The sequence below is a fragment of the Otolemur garnettii genome, unplaced genomic scaffold (genome assembly GCF_000181295.1).
Source record: "Otolemur garnettii isolate 467f Iridium unplaced genomic scaffold, OtoGar3 scaffold00005, whole genome shotgun sequence".
Lineage (NCBI taxonomy): Eukaryota > Metazoa > Chordata > Mammalia > Primates > Galagidae > Otolemur > Otolemur garnettii.
In genome coordinates this window covers 11,127,671-11,152,865 of record NW_003852400.1, presented here as the reverse complement: position 1 = coordinate 11,152,865, position 25,195 = coordinate 11,127,671, and the positions used below count along the sequence as shown (strand labels likewise).

Here is a 25,195-nt window from a genome sequence, read left to right as displayed (position 1 = left end):
GCCCTGGCCACTTGAGCCACAGGCGCCAAGCCCAGAGGGTTATGTTAAATCTTGGTCTTTATATTCTCCAACTCAGCTCCATGTGTATATTTTTTTTTCTTTTTTTTTTTTTTTGGGGAGAGGGGTGTACTATATCACCCTCGGTAGAATGCTGTGGCATCACAGCTCACAGCAACCTCAAACTCTTGGGCTTAAGCGATTCCCTTGCCTCAGCCTCCTTAGTAGCTGGGACCACAGGCCACAATACCCGGCTGTTTTTTTCTTGTATTTGTCATTGTTCTTTGGCAGGTCCAGGCCGGGTTGGAACCCACCAGCTCCAGTGCATGTGGCTGGTGCCCTAGCTGCTGAGCTACAGGCGCCAAGCCAAATTGAGGGTCTATTTCAAGTTTTGCTTAAAACACAAGTTCAAGAGTAAAAATAATAGCAATAATAATGGCAAAAATAGCCATATTATGAGATTAGCACTTCAGCAAGATACTTTCTAACTATAATATGTTAGTAATGAATAAAGAAAATGTAGTCTAGGTGCCCGGGGAATTATATTCAGCCATAAATAAGAATGAAATCACATCACTTGCAGCAACACGGATTAAACTGGAGATCATTGTGTTAAGTGAAATAAGCTCATGTTCTCACTCATATGTAGGAGCAAAAAAAGCAGTTCTCATGGAGATAGAGTAGAATGGTGATTACCAGAGGCTGGGAAGAGTTTGGGGGTGGGAATATAGAAAGTTATTAGTTGGTTACAAAATACAGGGAGAAAGAATAAGTTCTAGCGTCCAAGAGCATAGTAGGAAAGTTAATAATAAGTCTTGTGTATTTCAAAATAGCTAGAAGAGAAGATCTGAGATGGTCCCAACACAAAGAAGTGATAAATGTTTGAGGTAATGGATATCTTAATAACCCTGATTAGGTCATTACACATTATGTGCATGTAACACAGTATCATATGTACCTCATAAATATGCACAAATGATATGTATAAATAAAAATTTAAAACATACTTACAGATGAGTTTTTTTAAGGAAATTATACCTGAGTTTTGAATGTCTTGTCATCACTGTGTCTCCTCCTGTAAATAAGCAAAACGTGTTCGAATCTGTGTACTAATTTTTCCCTTCACTAAAGATTCCCACTTCCTTCCCTCGTACCTCTTCCTCTCTTGCTTCCTTTTGTCCCTTTTTCCTTGTTTCTTTCTTCTATCCTTCTTCTTTACCTTTTGTTCTTTCATGTTAATATAGACATAGATCAAAATTTTAAAATGCAAATAGATCAGAATTATGAAATACCAAAATACGTAAATTTTAGAAAGTGAAATCCATCCGTCTTTGTATTTCTCATCCATTAACACTGCCTGACTTCAGAATGAATGAGCAATTAGTATAATGGATGTGGACAATTGCTTGGAACACTGAAGCATCCCTGTGAGGTATGTTCACTATTTATTCAGCCAGGGGAGGTGGCAAATTCAGTTGCTCTTTTCCTGGTACTTTGTAGAAGACTCAGGCAAGTGTCAGAATTTAGGAAATTATATAGTCATGATAAATAAGCTTATGTGGAAGATATTGTAAAATACGTTACAAATAAGTAGGTTCATCTATTTAAATTAGGTTTGCGCTTTTGAGGGGACGGGGGCATTCCTGGCTACATCAGCTTCTCATTTCATGGCACAGCAACCTCATTGACTCACGCAAAGTTCATTCCTGTGTGTTTTCATTCATTCACTTATTAACTCATTTATTTTCTTTTATCTTCTTTTCTTTTCCCTTTACCCTCTCCTCCCTGCAAGTAACTAGTACAATTTATGAGATGAATGTTATTTATTCATGAAATATATAACGTTCGTTTATGTGCATATTTAAGTTGACATAAATGGCACTACCCTGTAGATCAGTACCTGTTTGTCTCTTATTTTTAACCTGGCAAAGATTTTAAGATGAGTCCACTTCCTTATGTTAATACCTACTGTGGTCTGTTAATTCCAACCTCTGCCATGTATTTCCATCATTTGCATTAACTACACTCTCAGTGACCATTTATCCCCGTACTCTCTCCTCCCCATAAATAGACACCCAAGAATAGAGTTTCTTGGTGATGGGGTGCACATGTGCTGAGCTTAACTACATGCTGCCAGACTGCTCCAGAATGGTTATATTCATCTGCATTCTCAATAAAATAATTACATGGTTGTAAGTTGTAAGGTTTTTATTCAGTTTTTAAACCCATTTTTAATCATGAATTCTCACATCGTAGAGTAGAAATAAACTAGAACAACCTTTTATGCAAGTACAGTCTCCCTCCCTTGGGGAAGTCAAGGTCCCCTGACCCTACAACCTGGTCAACACATGGCATTTTCTGGTTCCTAACTTTTTCCAATATGGTGGCACTTAGGTAATGTGTCATTTTTGCTCCAATTTACGTTTGCTAATCACTAATGAAGCTGGGCTTTTCTTCAGATGCTTGCGATACTTTTGGATTTCCTTTCCTGTGAATCAGCTTTATCAATTGCCAAAACATTTCTAATTTTTTCTAAAAGAGTATGATTTCAACTATTTTTGTAACAAAATAGTAGACATAAACAAAAGTGACGAATTATGTAGTGCCTGCTAGATGTGAGGTATTAGAAAGATACTTGTGGAATGAATAAAATGGGTAAAATTCATGAGCTTTTGTGTGATATATGCTTGATGTTCAATAATCTGTAAGATTTTTGCCAACTGAATAATTTTAATCGATAAAGATATTTTTGAGGTAATGGCAAATGTTAAACTGAGAAATAGCATAACATAAAATTTTATACTATAAAGATAAGAATAGCTTTTGCCAGTTTAGGGAGTATACAAAATTAAATAGACCTAGAAGCTATGGAACATTTACTTGATAATGTTTTTTGTTGATTAATTTTGTAAAAATTAGAAATTCTAAAATTACTTCATTGTTGTCTTTGCTGGCATTTAGTTACCTATTAAGTATGAAATTTTGAGCAAGAAATCATCAGGGGTGTGTGTACAGCACATCCAAACTATGTCTTAGTTATCTTATTAGAAGCTATTAGGATGGGTGCGTTGGAGGGATAGAAGTATCATCCGTGCACTCTCAACTTTGACCAATGTATGCCACAGAATTTGTGATAATTTGAACATAAAGAAAATAAAAAGCTAATTCATAATGCTAAGTAGCAAATATCATCATTCGTGTGTATGATACTGGAATTTCATCTTGTCTCCTGGCTGGCTCGCCAGATTTGATACCAGACTTTCAGGTTCTTGGTCTCGGTGATTTGAAGAATAAATCCGCAGACCACAGATCAGTGGCAAGACAGAATTTATTTACAGAAAAGAATACAAAAACACTAAAGTTTCTAGTAGGGAGAGAAAACCCAAGTTGGGAGAGAAAAGCTCTCTCCGTTTTTCTCTCTCCGTCTCTCTCCGTGTAGCCATAGATATAGGAGCATGGGTTGAGGCCAGGAAATGAATGGATACAGTTCCATCCACTGGGGGAAGGTGAATGAACGTATTAATGAATGGATACAGTTCCATCCACTGGGGGAAGGTGAATGAACGTATTAATGAATGGGCATAGTTCCATCCACTGGGGGAAGGTGAATGAACGTATTAATGAATGAACACAGTTCCATCCACTGGGGGAAGGTGAATGAACGTATTCATGAATGGACATTCACAGAATTGAGGCCTAGGAAACTTACATGAAATTGACCTAGGCGTAGGAAATAGGGGTTCCATATTTAGTCGTAAATGTAAAGGGAAGGAGACACCAAGGTGCCGGTGTCTCCCCAGCAGTTGTCGAGTCCCTTTGGCTACTGGAGCCTCCGGTGGGGGAGGGAGGCCCCTCTTTCTTTGCCTAGCTCCAGCCCGCTGGGGGTTCCGCTGCCAGCTGCTGCACCACCACCACCAAGGCGGAGGCGGCGGGTCCTCCAGCCCAGCTCAGCTAAGCTGGCAGGGCGCCACCTGTTCTGTATCATGTACACTACCTTACAAAAATCTTTCTAAAACACCATCAGTAAAAAAGCTACTTTAAACTTGAAAATCTTTACCTTAAAACCTGTTGAATGATGAAATGCTGCCTTGTTACTTTCACAGAGTACAATGACTTTCAACAGTTTTTTGCAGGCATTTTTAAATCGCTTATAGGATTTTACAGTTAAGTATTTTTCAAATGCAGTGTATTTGAAACCACATATTTAATTTTCACAACTACTAAAACTGTCTTATAAAATAAATAAGGTGTGATTTGTTTTACCTATATTTCACTTCCTATTTGAATATGGTTCTTGCAGGATTTGATGGAAGTTAGAGAGATAGTAGCAGGGGCGAGTGTTACTAAATGACCGTGTTGAAGTAGTCATCATCCTCATCGTGTACCACCATGGGTATCACACCAGGATCAAAGACTTGGCTGAATCTTTTGGGCTCTGGTGAGAAGCTGAGGGGAGGGAAAAGAAGGTCAGCTCCCCTGGGATGGGCAGAGTGGATCCTGTAGTTCATGGTGTCAGGTATATATATCTAGGCAAGACCCTGGTTGTCTGGATAATATTTTAAGTGATTTCATTAAGAATACTAAATAATTTTCCTTTTTATGACTAAAAGTATCCTTCTTTTTACGAGACAGTTAAGTTTTGCAAATTCTCCCTTTACTTTGAGGTATAAAGAACAAACAGGTAAAAGCAACACAAAAAACATGAAAATAATGTGCCTATTTCATTCATAGAATATACTGCTGCAGAAATGTGACAATGCAATTTTTAAATTATAACATCTTAATTTGCTCCCATTCAAAATCATCTATTCAAAAATGTGCTTTTTCTCCTGACTTAAACACCAGTGTTGTGTTTTCCTCTTCCAGCGTGCTGCGTTTTTCTTTAGTAGTGTTGTCACTGTCTTTTACGTAATTTTCTTATTTTCTGTGTGCAACAGCCTGGGATGGTTGAAATAGACATAAGGCCCACCTGAAGATAAAGTTTTCTTGGAGTAAGTTACGGAACAGTATTTGGTTTGTGTGCTTGTGAGCCTCTTTGCGGACTGCTTTGCCTTTTGACTATAGTGTAAACGCATTTCCCTCACTTACTTGCAACTGACAGTATGTTTTTCAGTGTACATCATGATCATTAATACTTTCATGTTTAATTATTATGAGTACATAATAGTTGTATATCTCTATGGGACACATGTGATGTTTTGATACAAGCCTACACATCAAGTCAGCCTTGCTGGGGTATTTAACACCTCAAGCATTTATCTTTGTGTTAGGAACCTTCTAATTTCACTCCTTTAGTTACTTTAAAGTATGCTCTTATTTTTTATTATAGTGACTCTGTTGTCACTATATTGTTCATGCTCTCTAACTTTCTAACTATATTTTTGCACCAATTAGCCATCCCTCCTTCTTCCTCTACCCTTAACAACCCTTCCTGGTAACCAGCATTCTACTCTCACTCTACATGGGGTCAGTTATTTTTAATATTTAGCTCCCACATATATGTGAGAACATGCAAGATTTGTCTTTCTGAGCTTGGGTTATTTCAATCCATGTCCAAATGGTAGGTTTTAAAGAGACAATCATGCCATGTTTGGAATTTTCCATCAAAATCAGTGGGGAGCAATAGGAAATTTCACAGAGGCGTATGTGAAGCCGTTAGAAACTGAATTGTTCAACAGTTATTTCTTTTGATTTAAATTACAGCATAGTTATGGAAGACAGACATTTATCTCTGGTAAAACTGGGAAAATTTTGCAAATTTTTGGGCACGACATTGAATGGTTTCATCTAATATTTATTCATTCAGCTCACACAGCCACTCCTAGTAGGACAATGTGAGTCATACCAGAAATGCAACCTCTGAATTATTTTGACAGCACATATAAAATGGACAAAAGAAATAGATGTAATATATTGAAATACTAATGTGTTACTCTTTCTCATATGAAATTATCATTCTAGAGAGAAAAAAATAAAATGACCTGTCCAGGGAAGCTACATGTTTGCAGGAACCAACACAAAATGAAAATATATGCTTTTTGTTCAAATGTCATTAAGAATTCTAAGATACCAGCAGAGCATTAAACCAAGTGTGGGCCTTTTCTTTGCATAGGGTCTTTACTACTGCATAGATCACAGACCTGGGCAGCTGCCATTCCTGCAACAATCCTGTTACTCTTCTATTCTAGAGTATCTGGCACACAATGAAGAAAAAGACACAAAATGACAATCTGTTACATCTGGGCAAAAGCAAAGCTATGATAGTTTCTGAAGGGGCGCTACACGAGGAAATCCTAATGTTTTTTTCTTTTTTTTCTATCACTTCTGTATTCTACCACTTTGTCAGAATACAGAAATCTATACTCCACTAGTTTCCTTCTCACAAGAAAATTATATTGGTGGTTGTAATTGCTTCTTTTTTTTTCCTTCCTCTACAAAATTGTCCTAAGTAACATATATATATTTAATATTATACACGTAGCAGTGTGAACAAAATGCATGCATTTGATAATATTGTATTTATAGGTTTTCAAAAGGAAAATTTTGCATGTTATGTTATGTATCTTTTATGTGCTCCGGTAAGTTGATGTGATCAAACTACATCAAGGTTTTGGTATAAATATTCCAGAGAACTTTAAACTGCTGTTCTCTGAAATGGTGTGCTGAGCTGGTTTTTAAATGCAATGTTCTATGTCCCACGTGCCCAGACTAGAGATAGAACGCATGCTTGTTTGATTTTTATTCCATTTTCTCTTTTCAGGCATGCAGGTGTTGGAATGGAATGGAATTCCCTTAACCGCTAAGACATATGAAGAAGTCCAGAGTATCATTAGTCAGCAAAGTGGGGAAGCAGAAATATGTGTAAGACTGTGAGTTTTTCCCCATCTTTCTGTTTCCATTTTTTTGGCTACTCATGGCTCTTTTAATTTAAAATTGTTAAGGTGGAACCTTTGCCAGTCAGCAAGATTTTTCTGTAACTAGAAAATAAAGTAAATACAAGTTTTATAGATTTGTGTTTGGAATCCAAGTCGAAAGCAGAGAAAGAATTCAGCTAATTTAGTTTCTGATCGTGTCAACAGCTCTCCTCTTTCGTGCTTTTATTGAAACTTGCTTCATTTAAATGAAAGCCTGAACCCACTTAGATTTCATGGATGTATAGTACTTAAAGATGAAATTACCTCTAATCCATAAAGATTTCACCTTAAATACTCATTTTGATCAGCTCTGACGTTTAAAAGCATTGCAAATCTGCATTGGTTTAGAAGGGTGAGCATGCTTTGGAGTTGCTTTACATCATTAACCACTTCTCATTTACCTACTGAAAGAAAATAATTCAAGGTAGTTGGAAAAGATGGCCTTTTGTCAGAGGCTTCCTCTGTGTTTTTCTTAATGTTTCGTTTTAAATTTTAGGGACCTCAATATGCTATCTGATTCTGAAAACCCCCAGCACCTGGAGCTTCACGAGCCACCCAAAGCTGGTAAGTGAAAGCGATTTGCCTTCCCCAGGGACCAAGCTGGAGCTGGAGAATCAGGTGCGGAGGGAGTGGAGTCGAGGGAGAAGAAATACTTATAAATGTAGCTGCAGGCAAAGATACAGTTACAGGTTTTATATATTTACATAATTATAAAGAAAATTAAAAGCGTGGTAGCTGTACCTTTAGCATCTCAGGGTAACACATCTTTATTAGCATGTTAGACCCATTAAAGAAATTCATGAAATCCTCGCAGTGTAAGCTCATACTTTTAATTGTTTTAATAAATTAATTTTGTAAAGCAATTTATGGAGCCCAATTTCTTTGGTCTTATGTAATTCTTATTTTTTATTTTGTTTTTTAGGCAGGGTCTTGCTCTGTTGCCAGAGTTAGGGCACAATGGCTAGATCCTAGCTCCCTGGCTGAACTCCTGGGCTCAGGTGATGCTCCTGCCTCAGCCTCCCAAATAGCTGGGACTATAGGCTCATCCCACCATTTTGGCTATTTTTTCTATTTTTGTAGAGACAGGGTCTCACATGTTGCCTAGGCTGGTCTTGAACTCCTAGCCTCAAGAGCTTTTCCCACTATGGCCTCCCAAAGTGCTGGGTTTACAGGTGTGAGGTACCATGCCTGGCCAGGTATTATATAATTTGTAGATATACTTGATTCTTTTTAGCATAACTAGATTTTGAAACACTTATTCCTGAACTTTTTGAGTGCTTTTTTTTTTTTTGAGACAGAGTCTTACTATGTCACCTTCAATAGAGTGCCTGGCATCACAGCTCACAGCAACCTCAAACTCATGGGCTCCAGAAATTCTCTTACTCCCAAGTAGTTGGGACCACAGGTGCCTGCCACAATGCCCAGCTGTATTTTTGTTGGAGTTGTCATTGTTGTTTAGCTGACCCAGACCAGGTTTGAACCTGCCAGCCTAGGTGCTGTAACCACTGTGCTACAGTCGCCAAGCCTTGAGTGCCTTTTTATAATAAAAATCAACACATAATTTTGTAAGTATATAAGAAATAGATTGAACTCTTGGATAACAGATATAATCCACAAATTTATTAGATGAATTATAAAATTAAAAGTGACCACTTTTTTCCAATGTTCAATCTGTTAAAAAGAGTTAAATCTATTTTTTGAGCATTTCCTATGCTTATGCCACAATTTAGGAGTCTGGGTTACTGTACTAAACAGCGCACACTAAGTCTAAGCACACAAGAATTATACTATCTTTACAAATATAAATGTACTCCTTGAAATTTTCACCTTAGAGAAGTATATAAGATTTAGAGAAGGGAAAATAGCCAGTCATACAAATTAAGTCCAATGGATAAAATAGGATATTGCATCATTCATACAATTTACTGTATAAAACAGTAAAAAAAAATATGAAGATGTAATGGGAATTTCAATGTCCCTTTGTCATTTAACATTGTGTCACTTTTCTCTGAGCCTTCTAGAATTCCTAAGAAATGGGTACGTGAAAGTGCCCTTAGTTAATTTAAGTTTAAAAGTTTCGCTTACTTTATATGTAATATCTTGCCTTTTTCACCTAGAACTCGAATAGTTCCTTGTTATTAAATGTCCATGAAAGAAAGAAACATATAAAGCTATTTCATTTATTAAATGTCCATGAAAGAAAGAAATATACAAAGCTGTTTCCTTTTGTTGTAGTGGATAAAGCAAAATCCCCCGGGGTTGATCCGAAGCAGTTGGCAGCAGAACTCCAGAAGGTTTCGCTACAGCAGTCACCGCTGGTTCTGTCATCGGTAGTTGAAAAAGGATCTCACGCTCATTCAGGTCCTACATCAGCGGGATCCAGTTCAGTTCCCAGCCCTGGGCAGCCAGGGTCGCCCTCAGTGAGCAAGAAGAAGCACAGCAGCAGCAAGGTGAGAGGTGTGCCCGGGACCTCTGTCCGGCCTGCTCCCTAGACCTCCACTCACCAGAGATAAGACGGACAGCAGCCTTTTCTGAAGTGTGCGTCTTGTGATTTCTCATACCCTGCGGATCTATCGCAACAAAAACATTTTTCCTCTTCTGACATATAACTAATCAATACATATCGAAATGATGTATTTCCATATCTCTTAAAATATTTCAGTGGTTATTATTATAAGGAACTTGAAAAATGCCTCATGCTTCATTTTTCGTGGTTCTTTCTCTTAGCTGGTGCATGAGTTGTTGTTTGTGTGTGTGTGTGTGTGTGTGTAGGATATTAGCTTTGCATCGTTTTGGAAATAAAAAAAGATAGACTTTACATTAAATTTTATATTTAAGTAAAAAGTAAAAAAGACATAGTGAGATCATTTAAGCTATAAATAAGAGAAAACAGTAATGTATTATCACCATTTTGAATTTTATTTCTAATTCCATACTAATAATGTCTTCTTGTTGCAAATCTTCATTTGAAATGTTTCCAAAACTATTATCTCAAAGTTGGTAGGGAATTAAAAGGGAACATAGAATTAATTTTTAACCTTATAAAAACCAAATAAAAATGTAAACACTTTATAAAATGTCCCTCATAATTTGGATTTCTGAGAAAAACTATCGCTATGGTTAATAAAATCATGGGGAAAGTATTCTCGTGTTTAAACATGAGTACAAGTTTGTCTTTATGTGGTGAGATATATGCGAGAGGCAGGCTATGCTTAGACATCAAAAAATAAAGATTATTAATACAACCTTTTTGGAAGAAAGTATAGAGAATCCTCATAGAACTCAAATCAGACCTCCCATTTGATCCTGTAATCCCATTATTAGGCATCTTCCTAGAAGAAGAAAAAATCAATTTATTACAAGGACATTTGCACTAGACTGTTTATCACAGCTATGTAGCAATGATCTAAATGATTATCACCAAAATGTAGCAATGATCTAAATGCCCATCTACCTGGGAATGGATTAACAATCGGTGCTATATGTATACCATGGAATACTATTCAGCCATTAAAAAAGATGGATACTACATCTTTTGTATTAATCTGGATCAAGTTGGAACACATTATGCTTAGGAAAGCATCACAAGAATGAAGAAGCAAGAATGTATTCAGTTGTAATGTGAAGCCAGTAGATGATCTAATACATAACAACATAAGAGAAAAACTCAAATCAATTCAAGGTGGGGGATGGGGGAAGGAAGGAGAAGGGATCAGGGAGAGGGAGAGGTTGGGTGGTATGGTATATGGCACACCTTTTGGAGGCAGGACAAAATTATAAGAGGGACTTTACTTAACAATACAAACAGTGTAACCTAATTTTATATACCTTCAATGAACCTGAAACAATAAAAAGATAAGTTTGTTTTACTAACTATAAAAATGCAGCATATGTCACAAAAAATCCCTTTACACAGAAGCAAATAACAAAGATAGGTTGACCTTAATTGTTGCATTATAAATGACTTGCTTCAAATTAAATATAGCAAAACTTCACTAACAAAGTAATTTCAAAGCCAGTTAGACTGAATTTCAAAATACATTTTAACACAACTACATTTTACCACGTGCAGTTATATGTTAATTTTGAAGAGTTGCCTCATGGAGTCTCTATTTTAATAATTGTTATAAAATAATTTATAAATTAGTCCAATCAAATGCCAACCTAATTAGTACTAGATTGATTTTTAGATGTTTCTATGTTATCAAAATATAATTTGAATGTATTTGAAGACAATTTCTTTTCAAATTTAGTAACCACTATAGAATGGAATATTAATTATGTTTTAATTTTTTATTTATTTTTTAATTCACAGACAAAAGTTATATAACTATCCTGTACAAGATGATGCTCTGAAGTATTCATACGGACACATTTTGAAATGGCTAAATTGAGCTGATTAACATTACCATGTGGTGACAAACTTAAAATTGACTTTCTTAGCAATTTTCAAGAAGATAATTGTGATTAGTCACTATGTTGCACACTAGATGATTTGAACATATTTCTCCTACATGACAGAAATTTGGTACCCTTTGACCAATCCTTCCCTTCTTCACAACACCTTGTAGCCACCATTCTCCTCTATGAGTTGAACATTTTTGGATTCCCCATATGAGAGATACCATGCCTGAATTGTCCCACCTTAATATCATGTCTCCAAGTTCATCCATAATGTCACGAATGACAGTTTCTTCTTTTTTAAGGCTGAGTAGTTTTCTCTACCATCCATTGATGGGTACTTAGGTTGACCCCAGCATCTGGGCCGCTGTATTTAGAGCTGCAGTGAAGATGGCAATGCAGATGTCTTTGCAACACACTGATTTCATTCCCCTTGGATATATTCCCAGTATGTGCAATGGGATTGTCGGATCATGTGGTGGTTCTATGTTTAATTTTTGAGTAGCTTCCACATTGTTTTCAATAAAGACAATTCTCATTATTTCTAGTTGAGTTTGAGAAGGTGATGGGTTTCCAGGTTTTGATCCATTTCCTCTACATTTTCATATTTCTGGGCACAGTTTTTACAGTGATTGTTAAGGACCTTTAGTATTTCTGTCAGATCTGTTGTCATTTTCCCTTTCTTGTTTCTGATTGTAGTTATTAGAGATGTTATTTTCTGTTTCTGGTTAGTCTGGCCAAGGATTTATAAATTTTATTAATCTCAAAACCCAATTTTTTGTTTCAGTGATCTTCTGAATGATTCTTGTGTTTTCAAATTCATTTCATTCTGCTTCAATTTTGGTTAGTCCTTGTCTTCTGCTGTGTTTGGGGTAGGATTGTTCTTCCTTTCCTAGTTGCTTCAGATGGTCCATCAGGTTGTCACCTTGCTCTCTTTCTGTATTCTTGATGAAGGAATTTAGTGCCATAAATTTTTCTCTTAGGACAATTTTTGCAGTGTCCCACAGGTTTTGACAGCTTCTGGCTTCATTACTGTTTTGTTCAATAAATCTAATTTCCTTCTCTTTGTTTGTTTATTTATTTATTTATTGAGAGTCACTTTGTCACTCTTGGTAGAGTGCTGTGGCATCCAAGCTCACAGCAACCTCCAGCTCTTAGGGTAAGGTGATTCTCTTGCCTCAGCCTGCCGAGTAGCTGGGACCATAAGCTCCCACCACAACACCCAGCTATTTTTTGTTGCAGTTTGGCCAGGGTCAGATTTGAACCCACCACCCTCAGTATATGGGGCCGGTGCCCTACTAACTGAGCCACAGGCACTGCCCATGATTTCCTTCTCAATTTCATCTTTGACTCAGCTGTCATATAGCATAACGCTATATAGATTCCATGAATGTATTAGGGTATGAAGGTCTCTGTGGCTGTTGGGTTCAATGTTTATTCTCTGGGTCCTTCAATGGCATCTCATTTGATTGGAAAAACTAAGGAGAACAAACAGCATTGGAGTTCATTTATGTTGTTTTTTTAATACAGCAATAGTTGTGAGCCTTCTGGGGAAACTACATTAGACCCGATTATTCCCAAAATATTTTCAACAGTGCACCAAGGACCAGTCCTGAAACACTGCTTTAACTTTGGAAATCAGTGTTTACTTTCTTTATCCTCAATCAAGTATCTAAAAGAGAAATTTAATTTATTTTTACAACAATTGTAGGGTAACAATGATCTTAGGAATAACATGATCAAAATATTACATATGTGGTGAGCATATGTAATAACCACTACTGTTGTATCAGACTCTGTGTAAGTTGATTTGTGTGTAATAATTGATTTTAGACAAAAGGTAAGCTCCCACCCACTCTACAGATGAAAAAACTAAAAATCGAAAAATTTCCTTAAATTCTAATGCTAAAGTCACATGGGGTAATTACAGCCAGAATTTTAATCAGGATCAGTTTGACTCATAACCATAAACAGAGGCTCCTGACGACCAATACATTATGATACTTGTTCTCCGTCTTCCCAGCTGTATATACATGGGGGTATCAGTATGATCTCTGAACCAGGGACCATTAGAATGCATGTGTTGAAAGGGGTCCCCCAAAGTACTTTCACTATTTTATGGTTATTTCTGTAATATTTGAAAATAATTACACACAGATATGCAAACACTATCCGTACTCAAACCTGGAAATCCCTATACCATTCCATCATTTTTCCAGAAAAAATGAAATTGAAATTTACACATTGCTGCTTCAAGTTGTATGCTGATTTGACAGTATATGGAACAAAAAATGATTAGAGAATTAGGAGGACAAATGACCCCCCAAACAGTTCTAGGGCCTTGAAGGGCATCTCATTTTGTTTGGAGAAATTAATGGGTCCCAAAAACAATATATATTTACTTTGTTTCATTTGGGAAAAATTCCTGAGCATTTGGGGAATACTACATTAGGCCTCCCTATTCTCCAAATATTTTCTACTATGCACTGCAGACATGTCCCGAGGCCTTTGGTTTGACTTTGCAAATCAGTGTTTTACTCTCTTTATGTTCAATTCAAATGTCTAAAAGAGAAATTTAATTTACTTTTACTATAATTTTGGGGTTACAGTGATTTTTGGTTTCATCGGGTGAGAATATTACAAACATGATGGGCATACTTAATAACCAGGAATGTTGCATCAGTCATTATATAAATGGGTTCATATGTAATAATTGATTTTACAGGAAAAGTAATCCCCCCCACTCTGCAAATGAAAAACTGAGATTCAAAAAATTCATTCACCTGCCTGAGATCACATGTGGTGATTCCAGCCAGAATTTCAATCTGAACGATTTTGCCTCATAGCCTCAAATGGAAGCTTATCAGCATCAATATATTATAATTTTTGTACTCCATATTATTGGCTGCAGACCTATGGGGGGGGGTTCCACTGGTCCTTATGATCTCTGAAATTCCCCCATTGGTATGCAGATTTTCAAAGTATACCCTTATTGTTTTTCTTTTGGGGGGGTTATATCTGGAATATTTGAAAATAATTGCACACAAGTATTCAAACACAATTAAGGCATACTCAAAAGTGGAAACCCCCAAACTCCTACATCATTTTTTTTCTAGAAATAGGTCTTTTAGTATTGAAATTTACACATTGCTAGTTCAAGTTGCATGCTAACTTGAAAGCATATAGAACGACTAATAATTGGGTAATTTGGAGTACAAATGACCCCCAGAATAGTTCTAGAGCCTTGAGCAGCATCTCATTTTATTTGGAAAAACTGATGGGTTCAAACTGCGGTGAAGTTTACTTACTTTTTTACATTTGGGAAAAGTTCCTGAACTTTTGGTGATTACTACAATGGACCTCTCGGTTCTCCATGTATTTTCAACTATGCATTGAGGACTTGTCCTGAGATCTTTTGCTTTAATTTTTTTAGTGTTACTTTCTTCAACCTCACTCAAGTATCTAAAGGAGAAATGTAATTTACTCATGCTACAATTTTAGGGTTACAGTGATTTTAGGTTTAACATGGTCATAATATTACAAACATAGTAGTCATTCTTAATAACCAGGACTTTTGCATTTGACATTATATAATTTGGTTCATGTGTAATAATTCATTTAGATGATAGGTAAGTTCCCAACCTATTCTACAGATGAAAAAACTGAGATTCAAAGAATTCATTTACCTGCTTGATGCCACATGTGGTGATTGTAGCCATAGTTTTAATCTGGATAAGTTTGACTTATAACCTCAAATAGAAGCTCCTCACCACCAATAGATTATAATTCTTGTACTCAATATTATTGGCTACATAGATTGGGGGTGATAGTTCAGAAAGCATAATCTCAGAACACCCCCCTTTGGTATGCACCTGTTGAAAGTAATTCCCAAACGTATACTGTTATTGTTTGGTTTTGACTGTGTGCATGTGTGCGTGTGCATGTGCGTGTGTGTGTGTGTGTGGTTATTTCTGGAATATGTGTATCATGGAGTACTATTCAGCCATAAAAAAGATGGAGACTTTATATCTTTTGTACTTACCTGGATGGAGGTGAAACACATTCTTCTTACTAAGTATCACAAGAATGGAAAAACAAGTATCCAATGTACTCAGTACTAATATGAAACCAGTATATAAACAACTGTACACGTACACAAAACAAAAACACAAATAATGTCTAGCAAAGGGAGAGACAAGGAGTGAAATGGGATGAGGGAGGGGAAGATGATTGGCAGGTTCTCACATAATGTGCACATTATGAGGGTGTTCAGCACACGCCCTGGAGGAAAGGGCCCAACTACAACTTGAACTTTATGTTAGAAATGAAAACTATGTAAACTTAGACATTCTACCCTCATATTGATCTGAAATTTTAAAATAGACAAAGATTAAAAGAATGATAAATAAGAAAAGTAATATGACAAAAGAAAATTCCTTCAAAGTGGGATTATAATTACGTAACTATGAAATTAAACATGTATTTAAAAATATAAGTAGACACCATTATTCTGCAGCAGCCAAATGGATGGAATGTATTTTCCAGGCGCTGTGCTCTGATCAAATAAGAATTGATTTCAGGGGTAGCGCCTGTGGCTCAAGGAGTAGGGCGCCAGCCCCATATACCAGAGGTGGTGGGTTCAAACCCAGCCCTGGCCAAAAAAAAAAAAATCAAAACCCTTCCATCTCTTCAATTACTGACAATTCACTCTAAAAAAAAAACAAAACAAAGAATTAATTTCAGAATGTGATGAAATAATAAATTCTATGAAGAGTTTATCTACTAATTTAATATATGTTCTTTAATATTGCAGCCCACTGATGCAACAAAGGTTGTCTCTCATCCAATTACGGGGGAAATTCAGGTATGAATGTTTTTTAGACATCATCATATCATTTTTTGGTAGATTTTGCCACTTGTCTATGGAAATTGCAAACATACTGCTAGGATCATTCTTAATGTGAAAACATACAGAGTTGTAAAGGGAAGTGCAATTCTATAGAGTAATAATAGTCATATATTAGTACAATATACGAATTATGAAATCTGATCAGAGCTATGGATTCCTATACTTTGAGATCTGCCTGTCACCTTCGCATGGTCAACAGATTTTGTGCTTCACTTACTTTATGCTTCAGTGTATCTAGGGCATGAGAATTTAAAGTTTGCTCTTTAAGAATTTCATGAGTCTAATGGCTTTTGTTCTTCCTGTGATGAGCAATTGCTAAATAATTCCTGAATAATTTTTATAGAAAATTGTTTTTCTTATCATGAGTCATAGCCATTTTGTAAGTTATAAAATCAATTTAAGAGGTTTTTAACCAGGAAAATAGACTAAAGGAGTTTAGCTTACTATCTTTGTTAGTTCTATGAGTATGCCTTTCTATATTTGTGTACTACATAGTAATATAAAATACATTTCATCATGCAGATCTCGAAAAAAGTACTAGAAAAACTTCAAGTGATATCAAAAAGTAATTTACAATAGATAAGAAATGCCACATGGAAATAATTAACACAATATAAAATGATAATGATTTGAAGATAATAATTTGCAGATAGAGGAAAGAGACCACCATAGCTATATCTCCAGTATTTCCAGAAGAAATTTTTACAAATGACTTTGCAAAGGATAAAGATGTAAACTAATTTGAGGATAAGTTTAGAAAAAGAGATGGGGGCATTCCTGGAAGAAGAAATAGAACAAGGAAAGATACCAGTAATGAAATGAAGAGGTCAGCTTTGAGAGACAGGTGGAGACTAAATAAAAATAACTTTGAACACAAGTCTAGAGATCGTAGCATAATATAGCATGTCCTCTAAAAATTTTGGTTAAGAGGGACTATTTGAAAAGATTGTGCAGTAAAAATTCATGTGGCAGCGGCTTATAAGAACTATTACATAGGGGAGAACACAAAGGCAAATAAATCGATTAAGTGACTGTCTAGGAATGTACTGAGAACAGGCAAAAGTGGAGTGTCAATGTGGAAACAGAAAAAGAGCAGAATGAAAGACCTCACTAAGAAGAAATCAAACTGCTGAGCCTGATTGCTATAGACCACTCCAAACTTTGATTTCTGTGCGTTCCCCACTTCTGGAAAGCCTGTGTTTCACCAGACCTTATTTTTCTTCATTTCACAAGCAGCAAAGAAAATGCTAGAATTTCTAATTCTTAGTATCTTTCTCTCTCAGACCAGTTTTTTTTTTTTTTTAACAATTTTTGTCCTTGGAAGTTAAAAAAAAATAACCATTTGCTATGTTTCTTTTTTGTTTTTTGAAGTTTTTTAAATTTTGTTTTGCTTTCACTTACGAGCAAAGATTTAATTCTGTAGTTAAAATTTACCCCAGTGATATTTCTTTTTAATGCTTGGGATATTTTCTGAAGGCAGTGGTTTTAGTTATCATTATTTTTATTGTTGCTGTTGTTATAATTATTTTCTTTTAGCAAAACCTCATTTCAAATGAAACCTTACGTAGAGAACCATGCCATGAATCTGCCAGCCCTGCAGCTGCTGCAGTTGAGCACCATGGGGACCATCCCACTTGCTCCCAGAACTGACCCTGAGTACCTCCAGGAGTCCTCTATGGCCATACAGAGTCAGTTTTACAAAGCACTCTCTTAGGGTAGCCTGAAAGCTTTTATTTCAATAAGAAACAATTCTGATGGTTCTTCAATTCAAATTGGACTCCAAGGCTGGCAGAGGAAGGAGAGCATGGGGAAGTATTTCTCCTTAACTAAAGATTTGGAAGCTGTGATAAATTTCAGTGATATTAACTGCAGACTATTTCATATTCCATATTTCATTACCTCCTTACAGCACTCAGTTACTGCATGATGGTACACAGTTCTAAACTGCCCCCTTCTTTAGTGATACTTTATGTTTTCACATTTATGGTCAGAGAGACTTTTCTGAACTGAGATAGGTAATTAAAGGTTCAGATCAAAATTATGCTAAAATGAGGATCCATTTGAATTTTGACGTTTTAAAGGAAAGCGTGACTGGCTAAGTTATTCTATTTTTAGTATAAACATAGCATATCTGTTTTGCATGGATTATTCTTAGACGTTAGTATTTTTCCTTATGGATTTTCCATTTGAAATATAGATCCCTTCCTTTCTATTATTTGACAAACAAAAATAACATCAAACAGAATTGAGGCTTTTTCTTAATGATGCCCCATAATTCTTTCAATTGTGAAAAAGAAAAATTATTGAATTCAGTTATTTTGATCACTCAGGCTTCTCAAATATTTGTTTGAGTTGCAAGTCATGTACAATTCAATCACAATTGCTCAAGTAGCCCATGAGTACCTAAGGAGCAATGCCTTTTTTTCCTAAAAGTTTCAGCTTCTAAAATTAAAATATATATATATATATATACATATTCTTAACCTCTCACTCTATTAGGAAAGCAAACACAAAGAAAAGCTCCATGTATAGGTTTAACATCAGATAATGTATTATCAGAAGAGGTAAAAGCTATACATCTGGTACTGACAGCTTCATCTTTAAATAACCATCCCACCCGCTGCTAATTATTTGGCCAAATACAAGACAATTTATGGCAAATTTACCAATTAGTTTTTAAAGTTCCTGTTAATCGTAATCATGAATGTTCACCTTTACGATTTTCCTAAGATAAGAAATTTAGTTTAAAATTGTAACTGGCATTCACTCTATGATTTTCCTTCTGAATAAATTTTAGACAAGCCAGGCCTCTTCACTGTGGAAAGAATGAACAGTGTGGTTACTGAGAATTAAAACATGCCTGGGAGCTCCCAATCAAATTAGACATTAATTGGTCTGTTCTATTTCAAATAAAATGAAAATGGCTGCTTCTTATAAGAATTTTTCAAATACGGATAAATAGTGACTAATAATGTCTCACGTCATTTTAAATTATGGAATATTTTTTTGTCCCCTAAAGCTGCAAATCAACTATGATCTTGGAAATCTTATAATACATATTCTTCAAGCAAGAAATCTTGTCCCTCGAGACAACAATGGTTATTCTGACCCTTTTGTTAAAGTGTATCTTCTTCCGGGGCGAGGGTAAGTAAAAGGCAGTATCTTCTAAGTATCCTCTCGTTACAATGCAGCCTAGTAAGTAGTACAGAGTCTTCCATTTTCTGACTTCAAATTCTCACTTTAATTGAGTTCATTATCTATCCCTTAGTTTTCTCCACACATCTTATTTATTCCGAATTAGTAGATAAGGTGGAATTAAAACTTTGTAATTAAGCCTTAAAAGGGTCTAGAAGATCAATGATAATAATAAAATTTGCTTCCAGGACAACAAATCGGCATTTCAATTCCGGACACTACTTCTATGAGGGATGACCAATTAGATTGTGAAATAATTTAAGGACTTGTTTGTAGCAGATTGAAAGAATTAGCTTACTGTTCCCAAATTTACTTGAGAAACGAATGTTCAAGGACTTATGAGTTATAACTTATTTTCATAGGATGTGTGTATTATCTAATATATGAGATGTTAGTAAATGTCTCCAGTCGTATCTTTATTTATATGAGTATTTCCAAATCAATGTTTTAAAAATAATTTTTAGAAAGTTAAAAAGTGTTGACTTTGATAAATGATAAATATCTCTTTGAATCTCTCTTGTGATATAAAAATTGTTGATATAAGGCAAGTGTGCTTTTCGGAAGTATTTAATTTTCACAAAAGAAGTGCAAATTGCTGAGTTCTGGTATATAAATCAGTACTCCAGGATGGTTTCAAAGCAGTGATTTGGGCTCTACAGATTATTATACTTTATCTGAACAATATATATTAGCCAAATCAGCATAATGGAAATATGAATAATCAACATACAGAGGTAATACTAAAATGAACTCTGAGATGGTAATTTGAAAAATCTGGTTATTTTTTGTTCATTTTTCTTTTCATTTGGTGACATTTGAATCTTAGTTTTTACTTGGAAATTTTCAATTTGGTCCAGTATAGAGAGAATATAATAATGACCCACTCTATATATCTGTCACTCACTTCAGCAGTCATCACTTACTGGCCAATCATGTTTCACTTTTATCCTTATTTTCTCCCTTCATTCAAATTATTCTGAAGTAACTCCCAGCTATAATAATATTTGTGCAAATGTTTTAGTATATATTTCTGAAAGATGACTGATTTTAAAATAATTTTACTACCATACATAACCATGTAATTTTCAATTTTCAACTAATTCCTTAATTTCCCCAGGTGCCTCATAATATTTTCCTAGTTCTTTTGATGACCTAATTGATATTTATAGAACATGGCACCCATTGATAACAAATTACATATTCTTTTTCAAGTACACATGGAGCATTCACCAAAATAGACTGTTTTCAGGGCCAAAGACAACCCTCAGCAAATTTAAAAACATTGAAATCATACAAAGTGCGTTCTTTGACTGTAGTTGGTTTGTCTGAACAGGATCCAAATTAGATACTGCAATTGAATCTGCTGCTTGATAATTATATCACCACAGGCAGACCACCAATTTCTTTGAGGTTCAGTTTCCTTGTCAATGTTGAGAGCCAAGGTAGAAGCATAATTTTTATTTTTTCAGAACTGAATTAGATACTAGTCAGAAAATAATTTGTAAATTACCAGATACTATATTAAATTCAGGGTACAGCCTTTAATTCCATGCTTCCCAATAATATTATTTAGAAACTTAGAATCATTGATACAATCATTCTAGTTTTAATTTACCACACATTTTGAAAAACCATCAATGATTTAACAGATACCATTAGCCACATAATCCAGGATAGGAAAGTTTTTATGTTAATTAACTTATATCTACATATAGTATTTATAGCCATATTTAGCAATATCTTTTGAAGTGAGAATAACAAAAATAACAACAAAACAGCAAACAAATAACTTCATTCTGCCTTTGAGTTAGGTCATTTGACCTCCAGTGTTATTTAATAATGGTATTATGAGAGAAGGGGAAATCATTGTCAAAGATTTGCTTCTAATTAGCAGTTGCTAATAAGTGAAGAAAAATAACACTGTCATTTTTTTTTTCTATCTTCTCCAGTGATATCCTGGAGTATCATCTTTTTGGCAATACGGGAGTACCGACCTTTTATTTATTATAGGACATGTATCGATGAGAATGTTGCAAACTCAAATAACCAGAAAGAACAGTCAGGTGCCATGAATCTGTCAGTCCACTGGGCTGACTAACAGGGCATGGTGAGAACTGCAGTGCATGGAGAGTAAACGCCCCACCTAAAGCCACCATCATGCCACATGGTGAACAAAACACTGCTGGGGGAGGGCTAACTCAAAGGCAATAAGCTGTCCACGCTCTGTTCCTAGCTCTTTCATTAAGTTATTCCCAATTACTACAGTGTCCAAGACCCTGGGATTTATCATGTCTTCGAGGTATTATTTTACTAAGATTTTTTGTTTGTTTGTTTTATGTCATTTATAGGTTGTGGTATAGTTCCTCTAATTACTTTTCTCATATTTTCTTTCTTTTTTCGGCTCCTAACTTTTTTCTCCTGTCTTTCCTACTTTCCTGTTGTATCCCTCACTCTCGCTCCTGGAATCAATGCAGTCAAGTCATGGTTGTCCAGAATGCAAGGTAGAGTTGGTTCCCTTTCAGTGTCAAGCTATGTTGTTATGTCTAGAATTATACTTTTTTTTTGTTTTGCATTTCTATGTACATTCTTGCTCTTCAACTTGGGTGGTAAATTTTATTTTTCTGTACTTTGTTATCTATTGAATCAGGCCTATAGTAGTTGTTCTGACCACATTTATAAATAGCATTAGCAGATGTGTCCAAGGGAATACAAAAGAGTAGAGACTGGTAAAAAAATAGAAAAGGTGAAGGAAGAGAAGTGCCGAAAAGTAGCCATCATTAAAGGTTTTACTTAGAATCTACTCACTAAAACTTATTTAGCTTCTTACATAATCATCATGGCTTAAGTTCTCTGGGGTCTTCTATTAATAGTACAAAAAACTTCTACAATCATTTACCAAAAAGAGTTAACCAATCTGAATGTCCAGTGCTAGGTGTTGATCTCATCTTAAACACAACAGGTGCCTGATCTTTCCCCTTCACTTGAACCTGATATTGAAACATTTTCTTGCTTTTATAACTTCCGCACCACGATATTACTGCTATGCAACATAAGATGCAAGCCTGCTTGCTGCAGTGTGTTGGCGGCAACATAAGGGCATCCTCTTTTGTTTTGAATAGTAGGAGAGTATTTTCTGATATCTCATAACAAGTTGCAATGAAGGCTACCTCTTAGTGGGAGACTTTTCACATCTCCTCATTGTATTATCAATTTAATGTGTCATTTAGTTGGAAAGGCAAATCATGTGCCATCTGCAGCAACAGGGTGATGGGGATTTTAATCTCACCCAGATTTTTAATGGTATAACATTTGTTTATGTCTTTGACATTAAACTTTGACATTTTTATTAATCCTGACAAACTGTTGCCCAAAAGAGGCTGTTTCTGATTTTTAAAGGCATAAATATTTACATACTTTGAACAATGGAATTAGTCACCACAGCCTTGAAGCTGCCCAGAAACTTTTGTTTCCTTATAGCCACACAATTATGACAAACAGTAAAATTGGATGCCATAAGGGATTCCTTGTAATAGGCTAGTTTTCTCAATCCAGATCTCTCAGGCTGATTTGAAAAATTAGTTTTGTTTCCAAGTGATAATGTCATATTTATGTATTTATTTATTTATTTGATACAGAATCTCACTATGTCACCCTTGGTAGACACAAAAACACAGCTCACAACAACCTCAAACTCTTGGACTTAAGCAATTCTCTTGCCTCAGCCTCCCAAGTAGCTGGGACCATAGGCGCCCACCATAATGCCCCACTAATTTCTTTGTTGTAGTCATCATTGTTGTTTAGTGGGGCCAGGCTGGGTTCAACCCCACCAGCCTCCATGTATGTGGTTGGTGCCATAACCACTGAGCTATGGGCACCGAGCCATAGTGTCATTTTTAGAAGAGACATTATCAGTCACATTTTTCAGAATCTCCCTGTATTTTATCTAGAGAAAATAGGAAAAAATTATCAGAATGACAGTAATTATGTTTAACTTAAGAAAAGAGCCTACTTGGTAATTGTAAATAATGGTAAATACAGTCTGGGGTGTCATAGCTTACTATTTAAAATATCTAGAAATCACTTTCATTGTATCTTTGAGAGTTGTCAGTGTGAGAGGGAATTATATTGACAAGTTACTGACGAGTTAGATTATGGAGGGCAATGAGTGATGACCTTAAGAATTTAAGTTTAAATTTTGATCCTGACACTAAAAAGCTGTGAGATTTCTCTAAAACCATTTCCTCTTCTGCTAAATAGTAATAAAAGTCTCCTTTCTAGGATTTTTGTGAAATTCCGGAAGTAACACATCAAAAGTAACAAGCATAATGTCTGTCATATAATAAGCTTTCAAGAAGTCGCTATATTTATTATTGCCAGTAGTATGTATCATAAAGATCATGTAACCAATGACCAGTTATCTGCAGATAGGAGTACTTGGGTGAATGAATTACACCAAATTATTTAATACTGTATAGAAAACTATACTTTCCTTTATTCTTAATTTTTTTTAAGTTGGGTTAATTAAAAGTTATGCTAATCCAGTTTTGTTTCCTTTCATTTTCTCTTCCCACCCTTTGATCAATCTATTTGATCAAGTTCTGCAAGGCCAGATGTCAGGCAAGATGAGAGAATGACAAGGAGTTCACAAACTCCATACTTGCCCCTCGTTAAAAACGACATGGAAATGGACATATGTGAAAGTTCTCAGCCCAGTTTTCTCTCTTTACACTGTTAGGCAAAATGCACATTTTTTCTCACTAATGAGATTTTTGAGATGATCGTGAGCATCCCAAGTCCAGCGGACTTTCTGGCTAGACTTTCTTCAAACAGCCTGGGGAGCACATCGAACTATTTCCCGTGGGACCTATATACGGCAGAGACAGGAGTTGTCTGTATTTACAATATGCTGTCCAGATACATGTTATTTCAATAGATTTTAAAAGAAAACAAAGAAGTATAAGCATGTTTTAAGGATCCACTGAACGAGTATTTATTTAGCACCAAGTAAGTGCCAGACACTGTGCTGGGTGCAGGGATTAGAACCAATAACACAGCCCTCGGCTCTGCCATCAGGGAGCAAAGGGGAAAATAAGCGGATCATAAACACACCATTGCACAGAAAGACAGAGGTTACCAATGGCATCTGATTGCTCTACACTTCTCTCTCATCACCTGATGCGCACAGTGGGAGGATGGCCATCACGCCCCTGGGGTGAAGGACTCAACCGCAACTTCAACCCCACCTGAGAAACAAAAACAACAACGATGGAACCTAAACATTTGTACCCTCATATTAACCTGAAATTTAAAAAAAGAACTCATTGCAAGAGAATATTTTTTAAAATAAACCTCAATTTGTAAGCCAGTAAAATAAAACAATAAGGGTGGTGCCTGTGGCTCAAAGGAGTAGGGCACCTCACCGGCCCCAGATGCTGGAGGTGGCGGGTTTAAACCCAGCCCTGGCCAAAAACTGCAAAAAAAATAAATAAATAAAATAAGATAATAAATTAAGGGAAACAACCCCAGAGTTGAAAAAAATTGTACAATATTTATATAATTATGTAATATTCATATAAATAATTGTTTATCTATGTAGTGATTTCATTACAGGAAGAGAAAAGCCATATTTTTTTCAAAACAAATAGCTTCAATGTTTTTGATCATTTTATGAAAGTAAATTTAGGCTCGGCGCCTGTGGCTCAACCGGCTAGGGCGCCAGCCACGTACACCTAAGGTGGCGGGTTCGAATCCCCAGCCCGACCCGCCAAACAACAATGAC

At 35.7% G+C, this 25,195-nt stretch overlaps 1 protein-coding gene across 1 annotated transcript in view; it reads left to right on the top strand.

Annotated features, from left to right (window-relative positions):
* PCLO (piccolo presynaptic cytomatrix protein) overlaps positions 1–25,195 on the top strand; it is a 382,295-nt gene that overhangs the window by 290,662 nt on the left and 66,438 nt on the right. The window contains exons 11-16 of the mRNA XM_003782629.2: positions 6,758–6,866; positions 7,408–7,475; positions 9,147–9,361; positions 16,126–16,176; positions 19,241–19,365; positions 21,891–21,917. Coding sequence (XP_003782677.1) covers positions 6,758–6,866; positions 7,408–7,475; positions 9,147–9,361; positions 16,126–16,176; positions 19,241–19,365; positions 21,891–21,917 — 595 coding nt within the window. The remainder of the gene's footprint in view (positions 1–6,757; positions 6,867–7,407; positions 7,476–9,146; positions 9,362–16,125; positions 16,177–19,240; positions 19,366–21,890; positions 21,918–25,195) is intronic.